Source organism: Elgaria multicarinata, chromosome 14, assembly GCF_023053635.1.
Source record: "Elgaria multicarinata webbii isolate HBS135686 ecotype San Diego chromosome 14, rElgMul1.1.pri, whole genome shotgun sequence".
Lineage (NCBI taxonomy): Eukaryota > Metazoa > Chordata > Lepidosauria > Squamata > Anguidae > Elgaria > Elgaria multicarinata.
Window position 1 is genome coordinate 27,562,965 of NC_086184.1, and position 19,431 is coordinate 27,582,395.

At 47.0% G+C, this 19,431-nt stretch overlaps 1 protein-coding gene across 2 annotated transcripts; it reads left to right on the forward strand.

Annotated features, from left to right (window-relative positions):
* The first annotated feature begins 8 nt into the window (after nt 1-8).
* On the forward strand, nt 9-18,874 carry TRADD (TNFRSF1A associated via death domain). Of its 2 annotated transcripts, none has more exons than XM_063140895.1 (5): nt 9-59; nt 8,333-8,490; nt 11,363-11,637; nt 13,412-13,643; nt 14,855-18,874. In XM_063140895.1, exons 2-5 carry the CDS (start codon nt 8,349-8,351, stop codon nt 15,157-15,159), a joined length of 954 nt encoding a protein of 317 aa, XP_062996965.1. In that variant the 5' UTR covers nt 9-59; nt 8,333-8,348; the 3' UTR covers nt 15,160-18,874. The 2 variants fall into 2 exon arrangements, with proteins under 2 accessions (XP_062996965.1, XP_062996964.1); XM_063140894.1 differs by lacking the exon at nt 9-59 and adding an exon at nt 163-419.
* Nucleotides 18,875-19,431: the final 557 nt, after the last annotated feature.

Consider the following 19,431-nt stretch of genomic DNA (forward strand, 5'->3'; position numbering starts at 1 on the left):
TTTGCACCCAACCCAATGGGAAAGCGGAGCTTCGTTTGGATTGGCAGATCTCCTGGCCAGTAAGAATTTATTCTTGCAAACCATGAATGGAGGGAGGGGAGGGGAGAGGGAGAGAGGGGGGGGTGGAGAATAACACAATCCTAAACTCCACCAAGTTCGAACCATGCTCCCTGGCAGGCGGGGGAGTCCCGTGAATTCGCTCCAGGCTTGGAAGTCACGGCGGAGAGGAGCCGGCACTGGCGGATTCCAGGGGGATCCCTCTTTAAGGGATCGGGTCAGCGTCCTCTAAGAGCCACATGATCACGGGAGTGCCTGGTTGGGCGCCTGAGCTCTCCTCCCGCGGCGCTGCTAATGCGCAAAGGCGGAAGGCGGCTCGGCTGGGAGCGCGTAAAGAGCGGAGAGGAGCCCGGCGAGGGGAGGTAAGGGGCCGAGCTCGGCTTCCGGGAGGAGTCGGGGGGCGAGCGCAGGCTGCGGCTGCGGGGAGTCTGAAATACCGGGGGGGGGTCGCGATCCCCGATCCCCCGTTGGCTCAAAGCGCAACGTGCCCGCGCACCGGAGAGAGGCGCAAAGCAGCCCGAGCGGCGCGGCGAAGGAGTTTGTTGTATCCAACCCGAAAGGGATGGATCTTGTGCGCGCGAGGGGTTTGTTTCATGGGAGGGCGAGATCCGAAGCCTCCCTCCGCTTTCACGAAAAGGCGAGGGGTGTGTGTGTGGGGGGGGAGAGTGCCGCCTTGGCGCATTCCGGGAAGCCGCTGTGCCACGGCGCCGTTCCGGGAACTGGCGGCGGCGGCGGCGGCGGCTCCATGTTGAAGGCGTGAAAAAGGCCGCCCGGCTGTTCCGCTGTTGCGTTGGCTTTGCGTGACGGATCGGGCAGGAGAACCCGCTCCCTCTGACCACGCTTCAACCACGCTTTTGTAACAAAGCGGGGGTTTTTTAGGGGTGGGGGTGGGGGTGGCCGGGGAGCGTATTCACGAGCGGTACAACGGAGAGAGTCTCCCAGCGCACGCTGCCCGAAATAAGCGAGAGGACTAAGCCGCGGCCGGGACCGCCTGTGTACAGAACCGCGGGAAATGCTCAGGAATAGTTAATCCGGAATAAAGGCATCCTCTGCAACAGGTTTTTCTCATTTAAGAATCACACGCGGGAAATTGGAGGGGTGTTTGTGTGCCTTCCGCTTTGTAAAGAAAAAGAAAACCAATGCCACCGCTTCAAAATAATATTTAGGGTTTGTATATAGAGCCCTGGTCAGGAACAGAGGGCCCTCCGGATGGTGTTGGACTTCAAACGCCGGGTGCGGAAGAGAGACAAGCTCTGGTGCTGTCAGATTTAGGAAAGGCTTGTATTGATATCCAAGAAGCTCAACGTTTTGGATTGCCAAATCCTTCGTCAGGAGCTACAACAATTAAAAATCACACCGTTAAAAGGAAGAAGAGGACAACGCCCGAGATATCGTTGTCCATATATAGGAAGTCGATGCACATACCGAGGAAATTTTAAACAAGGAAATTTTGAACAAACAGGTTTGTTTATAACAAGCTACTGCATGTGTTGCTTTTAGCTGATCACTGAGTCTGAGGTTGTATTTATCTTTACGGACACTGAACGTTGTAGTGTAATTAGCAAGGAACTTGATCCAGCTTGTGGGTTTATCTCTACCTCCAAGGAGCATGCTGAAATTAGCGTGTAAGACTGATATACTCCATAACTTATCCGGAAGCATTTGTCTCATGAAAGAGGAAAACAATCTGGTCTGGAATAGGTTGGTAAGATGTCCAAAGCTGCTGTTGTATACTAAGTTCAAAGTGTCTTATCAGTAGGGCTGTGCTCTGCTTCGCTTCAGAGAGTAGAAGCAATAGTGAGGTGGCCTGATTCGCCTCCGACAAAGGTGGAGACAAAGCAGGTCAGGGGGGCTGCGGATTGAGGCGAAGAGGATCAAGACCAAGCGGATTCTTGCCTCAATCCGGAGCTCCGAAAAAAAGGTAAATGGGGGCTTACCTGGTACTGCTGCAGTCCGTGTGGCGACAGCAGCAGAGCCAGGTAAAGGGGCAGAGGGGAGGGGGGCTTACCTGCCTCTGTCACGATCCGCCGGCGGCTTCAACTGAGGCTGAGGCTCAAACCGGAAGACCAGGCCGCAAATGCGGCCTGGTCTTCCGGTTTGAGTCCTTGGGCTCAGTTGAAGCCGCCATCGGATCGCGACGGACGCAGGTAAGGAGGGAGGGGGGCTTACCTGGCGCTGCTGCGGAGCTCCGATTCGGATCCGGAGCTCCGCAGCGGAGCAGACCATAGGCGGATCGACGTGGGGCGGAGCGGGCCCAATCCGGAATTTGCGGATCAGGAGCGGAGCGGGGGGGGTCCATGCACAGCCCTACTTATCAGCATTCTGTGTTCGAGCTGAGTATGTCGCTGATAATTTGTCTGTGCCAGCTCCTCCACCTATCTATCTGGCACATGACTTTTGAACCGTTAGCAGGGACAAATTATTACCGGTCAGATTGTTTTCCTCTTTCATGATACAAATGCTTTGGCATAAGTTACGTATATCAGTCGTACAAGCTAATTTCAGCATGCTCCTTGGAGGTAGAGATAAATCCACAAGCTGGACAAAGTTCCTTGCTGAAACCCAAGGGGAGGGCAATCGTAGTTCTTAAGGCATTGCACCCCATAGTTTGGGGGCAACGAGGAAAAAAAGACCCTTTTTCACACATGCCCAGCAAACAGGCCTCTGTGGTTAGTGCTATCCCATTTCATCGAAACAGCCTTAAGGAAATTTTCTCATGAAAGACAGCTGAAAACAACCAGATGGCTGCTTGGTTTTCAGCTACAGCAGTGGGGGGCAGGGGGTGGGGTGGGGGAAGCTTATAGGCCCCCAAACACCGGGGGGGGGCCTACAACTCCTGCCACCCTTTGCCGGCATAGCTAATGGTGATGAGGGGTTGTAGGCCCAAAATCTGGAGTGCTGCAACTCGCACTCCCTGAGTTACAACATGTGTTTTTCATGTATATCACTGTAATACAGTGGTTCCCAATTGGGGGTCCGCGTAACCCACCCAGGGGGTCAGTGACACCTTTCACATATTCACCATTCATTTCTGGAGTCCACTGATGACAAATTCCTACCAGAATTAAAATATAACATCACTGAGCACCTGCATGATTTAGCGACTAGCTTCAGAGATTACTTCCCTGCACCTAATCCTGAAAACTCATGGATAAAGAATCCTTTTGAATATGGTGATGTACAACTAACAACTCTCTCTGTGGAAGAGCAAGATGCACTTGTTGATGTGACTTGTGATGGTTCATTGAAATCATTTTTCAAAGAATATAGACTGGACCAATTCTGGGTGAAGGTTTCTCCTGATTATAAGAAGTTAGGTGAAAAAGCTTTGAAACATCTAGTTCCCTTTTGTTCCACATATCTTTGTGAACAAACATTTTCGACATTTCGTTATATGAAGAACAAGCATAGAAATCGGCTCGATGTTGATCCAGATTTGAGATTAAAAGTAGGAAATATTGAACCAGATGTGGAAGGGATTGTTCAGGACAAAAAGAGGAATGATTTCTCCCATCACATTTAGGTTTAGTAGCTGCTAGACATGTCACAATTTGTTCAATTGTAAACTAGACGTTAGTAAAATTAAATTCATCTTTATATTCCTAACTAAATCATTGTCATTTTTATTATTATTATTATTATTTATTTATTTATATAGCACCATCAATGTACATGGTGCTGTACAGAGTAAAACAGTAAATAGCAAGACCCTGCCGCATAGGCTTACATTCTAATAAAACCATAATAAAACAATAAGGAGGGGAAGAGAATGCAAACAGGCACAGGGTAGGGTAAAGAGGCACTGGGTAGGGTAAAACTAACAGTATAAAGTCAGAACAAAATCAAGTTTTAAAAGCTTTAGGAAAAAGAAAAGTTTTTAGCTGAGCTTTAAAACCTGCGGTTGAACTTGTAGTTCTCAAATGTTCTGGAAGAGCGTTCCAGGCGTAAGGGGCAGCAGAAGAAAATGAACGAAGCCGGGCAAGGGAAGTAGAGACCCTTGGGCAGGCGAGAAACATGGCATCAGAGGAGCGAAGCGCACGAGCGGGGCAATAGTGTGAGATGAGAGAGGAGAGATAGGAAGGAGCTAGATAGTGAAAAGCTTTGTAGGTCAACAGGAGTTTATATTGGATTCTGGAGTGAATTGGAAGCCAATGAAGAGATTTCAGAAGTGGAGTAACATGGTCAGAGCGGCGAGCCAGGAAGATGATCTTAGCAGCAGAGTGGTGAACAGAAACCAATGGACTGATGTGAGAAGAAGGAAGGCCGGTGAGAAGAAGGTTGCAGTAGTCTAACCGAGAAATAACCAATGCATGAACATTTTTGTGTGGTAATATCACATTTTATGGTCTGATTTTTAGTATACCTAAAATCCTTTGCTTATTAGGGGCCGCCCCTTATTTTCTACAAAAAAATTTGCTTCGCACAGGTAACTACCATAGAGGTAACAAAACTTTCAAAAGTAGGGGGTCCATGGCTTGGCATTTGAAAAACAAGGGGTCCACAGTACTTAGCTAATTGGGAACCAGTGCTGTAATACATTGTGCTGTCATGTTCCAATAATACTAATAATAACTTTGTTCACTAGTTAATAACTTTGTTCACTTGCTACAGATTATTTTGGTCTGTGGTGGTCTTGTTTTCGGGGGGGGACCCCCCCCCTTTGTGTTTGGCATGCCAGCGCCACTCGGAGACATTTTGCTGTCCGAGGCAGAGCCGCAAATGGTGCATTTCTGCGACACCCCCCTCCCAGTATAGATCCATCAAGTTCTGCTGACACCTGAGGCAGAAAATCCAACAGACACTTCTCCCCCTACCGGCAGTGAAAATCCAGCAATAATAAACGAAATAGCGAACAGTTCACCTCCTTTTCATAACGCCTGAAGTGTCTGCCTCGCCCTGCTAGTGCAGAGTTGTAAAATGGATCCACAGCAGTCACTGGCCTGCTCGCATTTTGTCTGGCCTTCTCCTGAGGGCTGGCAGAAAGCTCAGAAGCAGGACAGAGAGTTCTGTCACTTCTCCAGTCGCCAGCTGCATTTCTGTGTGTGATCCGGTGTGGTGTAGTGGTTAGAGTGTTGGATTGAGATTCTATTTCTAGTCCGCACTCGGCTATGAAGCTCATGGGGTGACTTTCGGCCAGGCACTGATTCTCAATCTAACCAACCTCACAGGGTTGTTGTGAGAATAAAATAGAGGGGAGGAGGACCACATAAGCCACCTTGGGGTATGGAATAACAGGCTCAAGTTACAGGAAGCCAGATTCCGGCTGGACATCAGGAAAAACTTCCTGACTGTTAGAGCAGTACAACAATGGAACCAGTTACCTAGGAGGGTTGTGGGCTCTCCCACGCTAGAGGCTTTCAAAAGGCAGCTGGAAAACCACCTGTCAGGGATGCTTTAAGGTAGATTCCTGCAATGAGCAGGGGGTGGATTCGATGGCCTTATAGGCCCCTTCCAACTCTACTATTCTATGATTCTATACTTTCAAAAAGAAAAATAGATGATAATAATGCACCATACAATACATACTCACCCGAAACAATCTTGGAAAATGCAGACCATAAAATATACTGGGACAGAACAATTCATTCAGACAAGACAATACTTTGCAATCGTCGAGACATAACAGTTATAGACAAAAAAGAAAAACACACCAACCTCATTGAAATAGCAATGCCTATCGACAGAAACGTAGAAATGGAAGAAGAAAAGAGAAATATACACCACTGGCTAGGAAAGTTAAAGAACTATGACAACAGGAAAAAGTGACCATTATCACGTTAGTCACACTGGCATCACATCAATATATTTCTTACAGAAAATCTTCAGAAATTGGGCCTACTGAAAGACATCCACACCAACATCCAGAAAGCAGTCATACTTAAAACATGTTCAGTAGTCAGGAAATTCCTAAATCAGTAAAAGACAGCATGGCTTGGCAAAGCCTGTCATGTTCATCTAGAAAAATTGCTAAGAGGGAGAAAAAAGATGATGATGATGATGATGATGATGATGATGAAGAAGAAGAAGAAGAAGAAGAAGAAGAAGAGGAGGAGGAGGAGGAGGAGGAGGAGGAGGAGGAGGAGGAGGAGGAGGAGGAGGAGAGATGGATAGCACTGTCTTTCCTCCTCTTTTACCAAGACCACTCACTCATGTGCAGTAACTTCTTGTCTGTAGTTACCAAGGTAATGCTTAAATTCACAGCCGGCCTATTGGTCATGCCGGCCGTGCCAGTGGCCACCGGGAGAGCCTCATTGCTGCCACTGATCCTCTCCCTCCATGGCCACCAGTCTGGTGTGGACATTTGGATCCTGGGTGTGTGCTGCTGATCACAGCATTTCCCTGCCTCCAGAGCTGTAGATGGAGCAAAGATGTAATGTTTCTGGAAATTTTGACGACATTGGAGGAAAAACCTATTTCCCCCCTGTTTTTTGAGGGAAAACCAGAATTTTGGGGGGAAATTGAAAAATAAGCAATACTTAATTTTTAAGCATGCTTTACAGATCTAAAGGCACGTTGGCAGCATCTACACTACTGCCTTAAAACCGTTTATAACAGTAGTGACAATTGTTGGGGCCCAGGACAGGCTGCATAGACAGTTTCCAAAATGTTTTCAAAGTGTCGTATCCTGCTTGGTGTGGATCTGGGCTTTGTTGCTTTAGTACAACCCTTCTTCAGTCTGGTGGGCCCTCAGCCAGGGCCGGTGCTACCATAGAGGCCACTCAGGCGGCCGCCTAGAGCACCAAAGCTAAGAGGGGCGCCGGGCACAGCGCAGCACTCACACGCGTTGGCTGTGAGCCAGCCCGGCCTGAGGATTCAGCTGGGCCTGGGCGGGCAAGATGGCGCCCCATACCCGCCCAGCCGAAGCGAAGCCAGGGACGCTGGGGTGGGGGTGGGGCAGCTCCACGTTCGGACTTCCGGAACACACCTGGGGGAGAGAGAGAGAGAGAGAGAGAGAGAATGTATGGGTGAATGGGGGTCTTTGAGTGAATGCATGTGTTCATGCGTTTGTTTGTTTGGAGTGAGTGATGCTGAGTGTGTGTGTGCGCGCATGCTTGTGAGTTGGGGGGGATGATTTGGAGGTGATATTCCTATTAAATAATACATTTTAGACCCATAGATGTTCTTTTCCAATTTGTTTGCTCTAATTGGCATGACGTATTTCTTGCACTTTAAAATAAATTTAGCAGTTTCAAGTTGTGTGCTTCTTATTTTTTCCAGGAAACATACGTTCTAAAAAATAAAAGTTGGCATTTTTTTTTTGGGGGGGGGGGTATGTGTGAAAGTAGCTCACCTTGCCTGGGGCGCAAAATAGTCTGGCACCGGCCCTGCCCTCAGCCAGGGCCTGACTGTGCGCACCCTCAGCATGGGCCAGGTAATCCAACACATCTGGAGGACATGAGGTTTAAAAAACATTTTTCTTCACCGTTTCATTATTTCCAGGCATTTTGCATCTCTAGTCTTATTACATAAGTTTTAGAAAGGAAGAGCATAACTGTAATTACAAACTCCCGTCGGAGGTCCGCCAAGCATCATCCTAGCCGGCTTTTAAGAAGGTCCTGAAAACAGTATTGGAAGTGCTAAGTGCCTCAAAATTATTTTCCATTGATTTTCCCGCTGACAGCAAAGTGGAAACTGCAAAGGAAACATACTTAGTCTTGCTGCTAAACAAAAACTGATCAGGTCTTTATGCAGTAGCAATGTGTTAGTATCTGTAAATAAGGACAAAAGACCCAGAGAGGAAGACAGTTCTGGTGATTGGTTGATACCATGTGCCTTAGTTGTGAAGCAACTGATTAGTATGTACTTTTTTAGGAGATGTGTAGATTTTTTTAAAAAAGGTGGGGGGGACTTGATCTAAAATCCAATCTTTCTTTTTCTTGGACATTTAAATCATGATTTTAAATAGCGGATTTAAAATCAACTTTATTCAAACAAACCTACCCAGTTTAAATTGTACCTTGTCTGTGCTTTTGTTATGTTCTTAATATTCTGTGTATGAGCTGGTGCAGCGTAATTCTTAGAGACTTCCACCATCCTCCGGTTGTGTTGGACTACAATGTCCACCATCCCCAGCTAGCGTGATGCTAGTGCAGGATGTTGAAAAGTTACTTATTGCATTTATGTCCCGCCTTTTTATTCCTCCAAGGAACCTAAGGTGGAAAACATAATCCTCCTCCTCTCAATGCGATGCAGTTCCCACATGGGCAGGGGTAATGTAAATGTAGGGTGTTTTTTTAAAATAAAACGTCTACTCTGTTTTCTGTTTCGTTTTCAGTTAGACTCGCAGAACAATGGGCGACAACTCTAATGTCTGGGTGGGAAGCGCTTTCCTCTTTGTGCAGTCGACGTCGGAAAAGGTCCTTCTGCCCGCTCTCTATGGAAACCCCCAGAATAAGCAGAGTGTGTTCAAGGCATTCAAATTGGCATTCGCAGGTACGTATTTTGTGTTGGGTATTAAGTTTGCCTAGCCGGAAACTGCGTAAATGCAACACGGCTTGCCAGTCGTTGCTCAGGAAGGTTACCACACCTGGAGTATCGTGTAAGATCCTGGCCACCACATTTCTAGAAGGACATTGGCAGGTTAGAACAGGTTCAGAGGAGGGCAACGAAGATGATAAAGGGACTTGAGGACAGGCTGAAGGAACTTGGGATGTTCAGTCTGGAGAAAAGGAGAGTGAGGGGAGACATGTTAGCAGTGTTCAGGCACATAAAAGGGTGCCACAGGGAAGGTGGTCAAGAACTATTTTCCATTGCCACAGAAATTAGGACAATAAATAATGGGTAAAAGTTCCAGCTACCTAGATTTCAATTAAATATAAGGAAAAACTTCCTGACGGTAAGATCTGGAATGGTCTACCTAAAAAGGTTGTGGGTTCTCCATCTCTGGGGTTTTTTAAGAAGAGGATGGATAGCTACCTCTCATGGATGGTTTAATTGGTTTTCCTGCCCATTGCAGAGGGTTGGGCTAGGTGATCCTTGAGGTCCCTTCCAACTCCACATTTCTATGATTCTGTGTCCGAGCTTCCCTTGGAATTTCATCTTCTTCCATGTCCAAAATGTTCCCGCAGGTTTAAAATGTAGCCATTCACCTCCCTCGCTATTTGCCACAAAATCTCTGCTCATGGGTAGGTGGGTGATGCCAGTTTCTCTGTAAAACATGGAATGGCACTGAGGTAGGCAGGAGCCAAGAACGGTTAGCTGTGTGGTGTCCACTCCATGCCCCTTAGACAGAGCTGCTGCACAGCAGAGGGAAGGGGGCGGGCCTATCCCTCGGCCTACTAACTTTCTCTTTCTACAAACTGTGCTTGTTCTTTTTTTCATACTTTAACATATTTCCCCTCCAATATCTGGGGCTTTTTTTTAAATGTCTAAAAAACGTGATTGTTGTATGGTTAAAATCTGCTCGCTGGAGTGCCAAGTCATGATGAGAAGTTGGATTGAAATCGATCAAGATGGCATTGAGGCAGTATATCTTTAAACGTTTTGATTTGCCGCCTTTTGGGTTCAAGATGGCGGTCAGATTTTTCACTCTGCCTGAAACCATCCCAGATAGAGGGAGAACAAATCCTAAAAGTCTCATAATAATCGGATGCACGGTTTGCGAGTCCCTCGAGGACATAGAAACAAACACTTCCTTTTATTTCTATATAGAAGAAGGTGAATGCAATAGAAAGATTACACCCAGCCTTCCGTTGGAGATCACAATTCCCTCGATGGGTGTTGCTTTGGTTCCCTGGATGCAACGGCCTGCCATTCCGAGGGCCTGCCTCCTCCCGGAATAAGAATAAGAGCAGGCCGGCTTTGCGGATTGTATAGGTTTCTCTCCTCAGCTCCACAGTGTGCCATGAGAAATGCAAGCTGGGAAACAAATTACTCCCCTCAGGAGAAAGGGCTCCGCTCCAGTTTCTCACAGGACAGTAAAACAACATCCTTATCTCAGAACATGAGATCAGGCAGCTGGGAAAACTCATCCTCTGAGTCCCTCCCTCATCTATGCGGTGTGCAAGGAGAAACCTACTTCTAGCGTGGCCACAGTCAAATATCCAATATACATATGCATTGGACTACAACTCCCATGTTCCCCAGCCAGCTGGCACATCTGGAGGGCACCTGGTTGGGGAAAGTTGTTCTAACCACTGCACCGTACTTTCTTTCAAGAGATGCCTGGGATTGAACATGGCACTTTCTACCTATGTCCTACCTCTGGCTCATGGCCTCTCCCTCAATGAAGCGGACTTAGAGTGCCATGTCTAACTCTGCTGCCCCTGTTTTGGGAGAAGATGTTTCAGGTAATCAGTCAGAATCAGAACTAGAAGATGCAGCACCGGACACCAGCCAGCTTGAACCAGTGGGGGAGGAAGCTCTCACGGGCAATGCCCCAGCAGGGAGTCAGCCCTCTCCAGAGCTTATCTCCTCAAGGCCAAATCCTACACACTGAGTGGGAAGTGAGGTTTCTTCCAGAGGTGAGCGTCCTGACAAGCTAGCTGATGCTAGGGTCCGCCGGAAGCTCAAACGCATGGAGCGAAGGAAGGCGTGAGAAAGTCGGTTCGATTACGCCAGAACCAGCCTCCGCACCAGGTTCTCTGAAGTTACGGGCATTTGGGAAGTAGCTTCCTATTCTTCTTGAGCGGACAATTGTCTTGCTTAGTTTGCATAGTTTTGCCTAGAGGGACGGTTCCGAGAAGTTAGAGTCTCTTCAGGTAGAAGAGACGTTCGTCGCTTAATAAAAGCTTTGTGGATTACTTAGCAAGCCTCGTCATTTGCCTCCCATCGAAAGCAGGAGTTTTCTGAGAAACACGACAGAGTCAGACTATTTGTCCATCTAGTCTGATATCGCCTACTTTGACTGGCAGCTCCTCCACAGCTTTGGACCCCGTAGGTGTCTTTCCCAGTGCTTCTACCCAGGGTTATATGAATTGGTGGCACGGGGCATAGAATCAGAGATCAGCACTCTTCGGCCTGTGATTCAGCAGGTGGGGGAGGGCAGAATGAGTGAGGGCTGGTGGCTCCGATTTCGGTGGGGCTGTCAATCCACTTTGGGTTTCAGTCAGGACCTGTCAGTCCTCTGAAGGTGCTCTCCAAGGTGCAAAATCCTACCCCCAAAATAGGCCTAGCACTTGCCATAGCTCCTTTAGAGTTGTGTCTGTTTCTGATTGAAACCCAAACTGGAACCGGAGCCACCAGCCTCCACAGGTCAGAATGTAACCCTGCTGTAAATCCTCTATCTGGTGTTCTTCTTCCTCGAAGTCATGTCTGAATCGGCACTGATTTCTCTCCCCCCATTTCTCCCCCCATTCTTCCCCAGACTCCACCGGGAGCCTAAATGGGGTGGACGTACTGAAGGTGCACCGCAGCGACCCGCACCTGATCATCCAACTCAAATTCTGCAAGGAGGAAAACTGCCGGAAATTTCTGCAAAGTTACCGTGCCGGAGCCCTCCGGGACTCTCTCCAGAGGCACCTCAAAGTCTCCACGGGCAGCGCCGTCCCTGTTGAGATGGAGCTGAAAGCTGGCGCCGAGAAGCTGGACGCCATGATCCGGGAAGAGGAGCGGTGCCTGGATTGCATCTACCATGAAAAGGTAACGCCCCAAAACTTGGGATGGGTCAGGGTTGCGCTTGGCTCCAGGGCACCAGTCACATTTGGGACTTAAAATTTGGGGAGACCCCATTTCTGCATCCAGAAAAGCTGGATTCTGCCACTGGAGAGAGAAATTTGCATAATTTGTTCTGCGGGTATTTAGTATTTTGCATGGTTCTGGTTTTGCATCATTCCGGGGAAAGGCAAGGAATTATGTGGAGCGCTAAAACCTCATTCCCAGGGAACTACGGAGAACACTGAAATCTAAGAAGGCAGCCTTCTTACTGTTCAGCAGCCGTCACTTTCAAGCCTGTTTTCACAATCATAAGGACTAGAAACTTGCTTCTTCATTTTTTAAGTGAAAGCTGGCATTTTCAAGAAGTTACCACAGTAGAAGTCATGAATTTTCTTTCTCTGTAGAACTATTACAGGATCAAAGAGAACTTAGTTGATGAATTGCATGAGCTCTTTTCTACCAGATCTGGATAAATTTGCTGAGTGTTTTGGATGCATCATCCAAAAACAAAGAGCACTCAGTGAATTTTTCCAGATCTGATAGAAAAGAGCTCATGCAATTCATCAACTAAGATCTCTTTGATCCTGTTATAGTCCTACAGAGAAAGAAAATTCATGACTTCTACTGTGGTAACTTCTTGAAAATGCCAGCTTTCACTTAAAAAATGAAGAAGCAAGTTTCTAGTCCAGTGGTTCTCAACCATTTTTGCTCCATTCCCCCCTTTCACCATTGTTCAGAATACAATCCCCCCCTTCCCAAGATAGTTAACGGTAAGAGGAAAGGAAGAATGTCTGTTCTGAGAAGAAGCCTGCTAGCCATAGATTCGTAAATACTTAAAACTATGTCAGGATGACATAATAGGCTGGTATTTTCGGCCACACCCATTTTGCATTTGGCAAACCTCCTTTGGCCTTCATCCCTACCCACCACTAGAAAAAAACACCCTCTATTTGGTTGATGAAGGCATTGGATTCATAGAATAATAGAGTTGGAAGGGGCCTCTAAGGCCGTTGAGTCCAACCCCCTGCTCAATGCAGGAATCCACCCTGAAGCATCCCTGACTGATGGTTGTCCAGCTGCCTCTTGAAGGCCTCAAGGGTGGGAGAGCCCACAACCTCCCTAGGTCGTACTGCTGTAACAGTCAGGATATTTTTCCTGATGTCCAGCTGGAATCTGGCTTCCTGTCACTTGAGCCCGTTATTCCGTGTCCTGCACTCTGGGAGGATCGAGAAGAGATCTTGGCCCTCCTCTGTGTGACAACCTTTTAAGTATTTGAAGAGTGCTCTCATGTCTCCCCTCCATCTTCTCTTCTCCAGGCTAAACATGCCCAGTTCTTTCAGCCTCTCTTCATAGGGCTTTGTTTCCAGACCCCTGATCATCCTGGTTGCCCTCTTCTGAACCCCCTCTAGCTTGTCTGCATCCTTCTTGAAGTGTGGTGCCCAGAACTGAACGCAATACTCTAGATGAGGCCTAACCAGGGCCGAATAGAGGGGAACCAGTACCTCATGCAATTTGGATTCCAGTGGAGATGTTTTTCTTTTTAAAAAATATCCTCACCCTGGGAGGGCCAGAGTGGAATTTCAGTATGAAAACATGAGTGGGAGAAACCAAAATCTACTCCTCCTGGATCACCATGGTCCCAATCCAATTAGAAGAATATTTAGTTTGGCCCTCAGAACCAGGAAAGGAAAAGAGCTAGTTTAGGGGGAAATTAGACCAGAGGCGGATGGTTTGTATGTTTTTAAAATTATTATTTCAGCCTAACCGTCTCAGGGATGAAGAAATTGCAGAGTTGGAGGAATCCCTGAAGAGACTGAGTTGTTATCAAGAAAGCAACGTTGACAGCACTTATTCATCTTTGGATTCTTCACGTCCATCTTTGGATTCTTCACCGCCATCTTTGGATTCTTTGCCTCCATCTTACAGTTCTTTAGAGATTTCAAGGTCTTTGCTGCAGGGGGACATTTTCACATTCCAAGACCAGCAATTTGGTGAGTGTTTCAAGGAAGAATGTGAAGCAACCCTATCGTGAAAGAGGACGAGGTGCAAGACAAAAATGGTGGGTGTGTGGGTGTCTATCAATACCTGTCTATCCTAAAAGAAGATAATTAGGCAAATGCATTTGTCTCAGTCACCTCAAGGGGGCACTCTGGAAACATTTTCTGTGCATAAATATAAATTTCCTAGAAATGCCTCGCCTTACAATAATCCTCCCAATTTATTATTATTTTATTTTATTTATAAAACTTCTCCCCCATTTATAATGCAATATAAAATAATGATTAAAATTGTTTATGGGAATTAAATACTAGTTTTAAAAAGTTGATGTTTACATAGAGGACGGGGCGCCGGTCTTTTGCACACCTTTTCTATCTGTGTATGCATTGTCCAAAATCAGCGCATCCCACGTTACCGTTTTAGTGTGTGCACTAGTAAACCCACATGTGAAGCAACAAAAACAACAACAACAATAATAATATAACGTTATGTGCACCCCAATTCTCCAAGTGATGAGATTTCATGGGCTTCAGTGCTTACTCTTGGGTTTGGTTCCTTTTGAATGAGGTCCCAGGAATCTTATAATATCTGCATTTATTTACAAATATAGAGCTTGAACAGTTCACCACATTGACACCCCAGTGGGTACTGTTCCCCTGCCGGATTTCTCGGGGGACCATCAAGGCCGTAGGATTCTTGCAGAGAGCAACTCGGGTCCTGTGTGTCTCTTCTAGTCCCACTCCAGAAACTGCAGGCTTGTCCTTTGGTTTCCTGTTTACACACAGACCTGACTCATCCCCACCCCACTTGGGAAGGGGATTGCCAGTTCATCTCCAATGTCTTCCTGGATATCTTGGCTCCCAATGAGACACATCGACTGAATATTTTAAAGTCCATATCGTATAATACTTTTATTAGGCTGGCTCAAAGATCACCAAAAACTATGCAAGCTTTCAAGGTCTCCAGATATCTTCAAGGCAAACTATTGCAGGCTGGTGGTGGGGTGGGGGTAATAGGAGCGGGGGGGGACCACCCATGGCCCTGCCGGCTCGGTAGCTGCAATCCAGCACATCTGGAGGGCACCCCGTTAGGGAAGTCTGGTGTATAAGATTGCAGCCCAAAGATACAGTATATTCATCGTGTGAAATGAATGCACGAAGGCATCCCGATTAGTTAGTTTTGTTTTCTGCTTATCTTTTCCAAGCCAACCGAAAGATCACCCCAGACGACCATCAGAAGTTTGCCAAACTCGTCTCGAAGAAATGGAAGCAGGTGGGCCGGTCTCTGCAGGCCAATTGCCGGGCCCTTCGCGATCCTGTCATTGACAACTTAGCCCTGGAGTACGAACGGGAGGGCCTCTACGAGCAAGCGTACCAGTTGCTCCGCAGGTTTATCGACTCGGAGGGCAAGAAAGCCACCATCCAGAGACTCATCGCTGCCTTGGAGGAGAACAGCCTCATCAGCTTAGCCGAGGAACTTCTGGGGCTCCAGCAAAATGACAAGTCGTAGGGGGAAACCCGGCAAGGGTCTTCCCTCGAGACTACTAGCTGCATGGCCTTGCCGTCGCGCGCTCCCGTGCACTTACAAATCTGTTGACTGCACCTTAGTCATTCGTTGCCAGATCAACGACGTTGCCTCACCAGCAGCAGGCGCCCCAGAAGAACCCATGGCAGAAATGGACCAAAAGGCCGTATCCTGCATCAGCGCTGAAATGTGGATGTTCTCAGTCGTCTCTCATCTTCCAATAGGATCTTGAGGAAGATGGCCCAGTCAGGTCTCAGCAGTTTCAGAATGCAGCATAATTGCACACACACCTTTGCCCCCAAGGATGGAGGGTATAAGAACAGGATGATGTGGGAAACTGGGAGACCGTCTGAGTAACTAAGTAACTGTCAGAAAAGGCCTACTTAATGAAGGCCTCTTCAGACTTCACTTTCATCCCTCATTGGCTGCAGCATCAACCAATGACATGGGTGGGAATGAGCCATCCTTATCAGCCTTATGCAGGCATTACAAAATGGAAAGCCTGGAGGGGCTACGGAGAGGCCCACGCCGGACCCACCCCTCCACCCCGACTTCCCCGTGTTGACCAGGAAAATCTGGAAGACTGTAATCATGTTTGGTTGAACCAGGTTACAGTCCTGACATGAATATAAGAAGAGCCATGCTGGATCAGACCAAGGGTCTATCGAGTCCAGTACTCTGTCTACACAGCTCCCTGTGGGAGACCCGTAAGTAGGCCTTCACTGCAGTAGCACCCTCCCGCCCATGTTCCTCAGCGTCTGCTGCACAAAGGCGTACTGCCTCTGAGGTAGCGTATGGTCATCAGTAGCCATTGAACGCCTTCTCCAGGAATTTGCCTCATCCTCTTTTAAAGCCAACCAAGTGGGTGGCCATCCTTACTTCTTATGGTGGCCAATTCCTTGGTTTAACTACATGATGTGTGAAGAAGTCCTTCATTTTGTCAGCCCTGAACCCTCCACCAAGTAGCTTCATGGGAGTGACCCCACTGAGTTCAAGTATTGTGGGAGAGGGAGAAAAATGTCTCTCTGTCCGCTTTCTCCACACTGTGCATACCCTATCATGTCTCGCCTTTTTCTCCAAGCTCAACAATCCCAGCTGTTGTAACTTCCCTCACAGGGACATTGCTCCAGCCCCTCGACCACTTTGGTTGCTCTTTTCTGTCTTCTGGGCCCTCACACATGCCCTCTTCACGTTTTCGTTTTGCAACGGCTGCATATGGCTCCTATCCAGTGTGAACACAACCTCAAACACAGCGCTTTCCAGTGGATCCATTTCACACGTTCAGTGGTGAGTCATTGAGTGATCAACATGTCCTAAACTGACTTGCTGCTGAAAGGGGGAAGTGAGTCCCCTGGGAAAGTTTGTGTTTGAGGTGCTGGGAAGACTTTTGCGGAGGATGATATTATACCTGTGAGGGATCATTTTTACCTGCGAGTCCTCACCTGATGCTGTGATACCACAACTGAAAATGTTTGTGTCCACTAGCTCTAGGTGGCATTCATACGAACAGACTGCATCGACATTTTGCACCTCATGGGGTTATTCAGGAGTGTCATACCTAATCTGCATTTACGTGGCGTTTAGGTCACCCGCATCGCCTTGCAGAAAGGATCAGCCTTCGTGACGCTGTTTCTGCACTCCAGCGTGCTTCCACACTAGGCATTTATTCTAGAATTGCCATGCTCCGTTCATTCGCTTTTCACAGGTCATCCACACGGGACCTTCTTGGCCTTTAGCATCTGCATCACGTCACTGGTATGTACAGAATATAGCAGGATGACCGTACAAGAAAAGGACAATGTCCCTGAGAAGTGTGTGGGTAAAGTTGCAATCCTCCATGTAACTTACAGCAATAAAGCAGTGATTTAGTGCTAGCAGCTGCCTGCCTGGAAGCAGGAAGGTTGCTGATGACAACTGTTTCCCTCGGATCCTGCAATCATTTCTTTAAGGGCTTGAATAATGAATATTCATTCAGCGTTCCAAGCTGCATATACAACATTCCACCCTTGTGCTCAGGGTTAATTCAATCAGAATACAGCCCTTGTTTTAGTATTCATAATCACTATGGATCCAGACTTAGAGTAGGCCCATTGAAATCAATGGGACTTGCGTTCATAATGACTGAGAGGTTTAAAATAGAATTTCTCGGAATTGGCCGAGCTTCTGCCAGCTTAGCCATTAACGAGGATGCAGCATTTAGGGGAAGCCCCGAACTCTTGGACACAGCCATCTCGCGATACATATTTTAGGATGTTAGAAGCCTGAACGCTTTGGGGAGGGCAGGTGAGAGTTAGTGCTGCAATTTGCATTTTACTCAAACCAAGCACAGGGTAGAAGCGTGCATATGCAACCCTGTTACCTTTTAAAAAAGTAAAAAATTGCAAAAGGAGAGGTGAGCCCCAGATCAGTGGCTTAGTTCAGACACGTTTCTCAGCGGTGGCTTTAGAAGTCCACGGTGGAGTTTTTACACCATCGTTGAGAAATATGTTGTCCGGTGGGAAAACTCCACCCCACAGTGGAGATTTTTGGGGAAACACTCCATGCAGAATATATACACTGTGCAGAGGAGAGTTCCTGCACAACCATTGTGTTGTGTGGAGGGCTGCATGGAGTTTTCCGTTGCGTTGAGTTGACTCTTCTCACTAGCTACAGAGTATGCTGGCAAGAACAGTGAAAGAAGCGAGTGCAGCTCTAGGAGAGCTGCCGGGATTGATTTTTCCCCCAGCAATGGCTGATTCATCATCGGGAGAACCAGGGGAGGAGAGAGGGCAGAGAAACTGTCAATCAAATGTCACGATGGATTTTACTCAACTCCACTGTAGCCCACAGTCACACAACGGTGGAGTTAGAACATGTTGGGTGGGGATGCACCCCCTAGAAACAGAACATGTTGACTAAACTGAGCCAACGCCTGATGGAGAATTCATTATTCAAAGCACACGGTTGCTAAATTTGTCATCAGTCCTCAATATGAGGTTTGCTGTGCCTTTTGTTTATTGGGGGCACCTTTTGCTGCTGCTGGTGCCAGCCTTTTTGCCTTTTGAAACTAGCATGTGTCTTTTTCTTGCATTTGATCTTTGCTCATGCATCCTTGTGATATAGTAATACCTATACATTGTCATGTTCATGAGTATATTGGCACTATTACATACATACACACTCCTGGAAGCCATCCTTGAAAAGTAAAATTCACTTAATGTGAAGACTCAAATCATCTTTACACTTCTGGAGGGCGCCCACTTGGGGAAGTCTGACTTAATGCATTGTGGGAAACGCTACAGTGGGAAACCCGCGTTCCAAGGCCTATGGGTGTGGAGTCCCCAACATGCCTCCCATCTAGGCTCTAAGCAGATCTGCCTAGCTTTAGGAAGACACAGTGCCTACCTGAAAAACGACCATTACATTGCAATAAATTTCATATAAGCCAATACATTTGCAAAGCACTTTTTGTACTTGCCTTGCATTTGAAATGTAGGTTGACATGGTACAGTGCCACATTAATGGGAAAAGCAATATATTACTACATGATCTTTCTAATAGGCACTAATTTTTAATACTGTAACTTGCATCCTTTGATTGTTTTGCTTGACGTGATAACACTTAACCTTAACACACATGCACTGGCAATAGTAGAACTGATTTGTGTCAAGTTTCAAAAAGCTGTTATTTTTAAACTTGCGCCAGACAAGGCAAAAATCAAATAAACATGCGGTTCAATGTTTAAAAGAAATTGATTTCGGTGTGTCCTGGAGATACCTCTCAAGAGCTTGTCAAAGGAGTTTCGTGTGGTGTTTTTAATAGTTTTAGCAGGACTGAGTGCGTAGAATGTTCTCAGTCTCTGGTTGGCCATAGGAAGAAGACATTAATCCCTGCTGTAACCCACACATTTGTCTTAGCAAAACTGAGCCAAAGGATTTACTGGTGTGGATTTTAAAAAATTATTTTTAATATTTATCCACCTTGAGCATGGTGGGAAAACCTGAAGTTGCTCTTGTTACCGCAAGACTTGTATCCGATGGAGGTTCACTATGCCCATAGGAATCCTCATGTGTGTTCTCAGGCAGCCTTCCTGGTGGGTGGGCGGAGACATGTTCTCTGGCTGCAGGATTCTGAGGTGAAGAAGGCATCATCCAGTGACTCATTGTCCTCTGCTACCCTGAGATCTTCCAGCTCCGAGGTTGTGGCTTTACTGGACTTGGAATGTCCACCACCAGCACCATGAAATGTTCACATTCACACACTCCTGCTGGGGGAGCC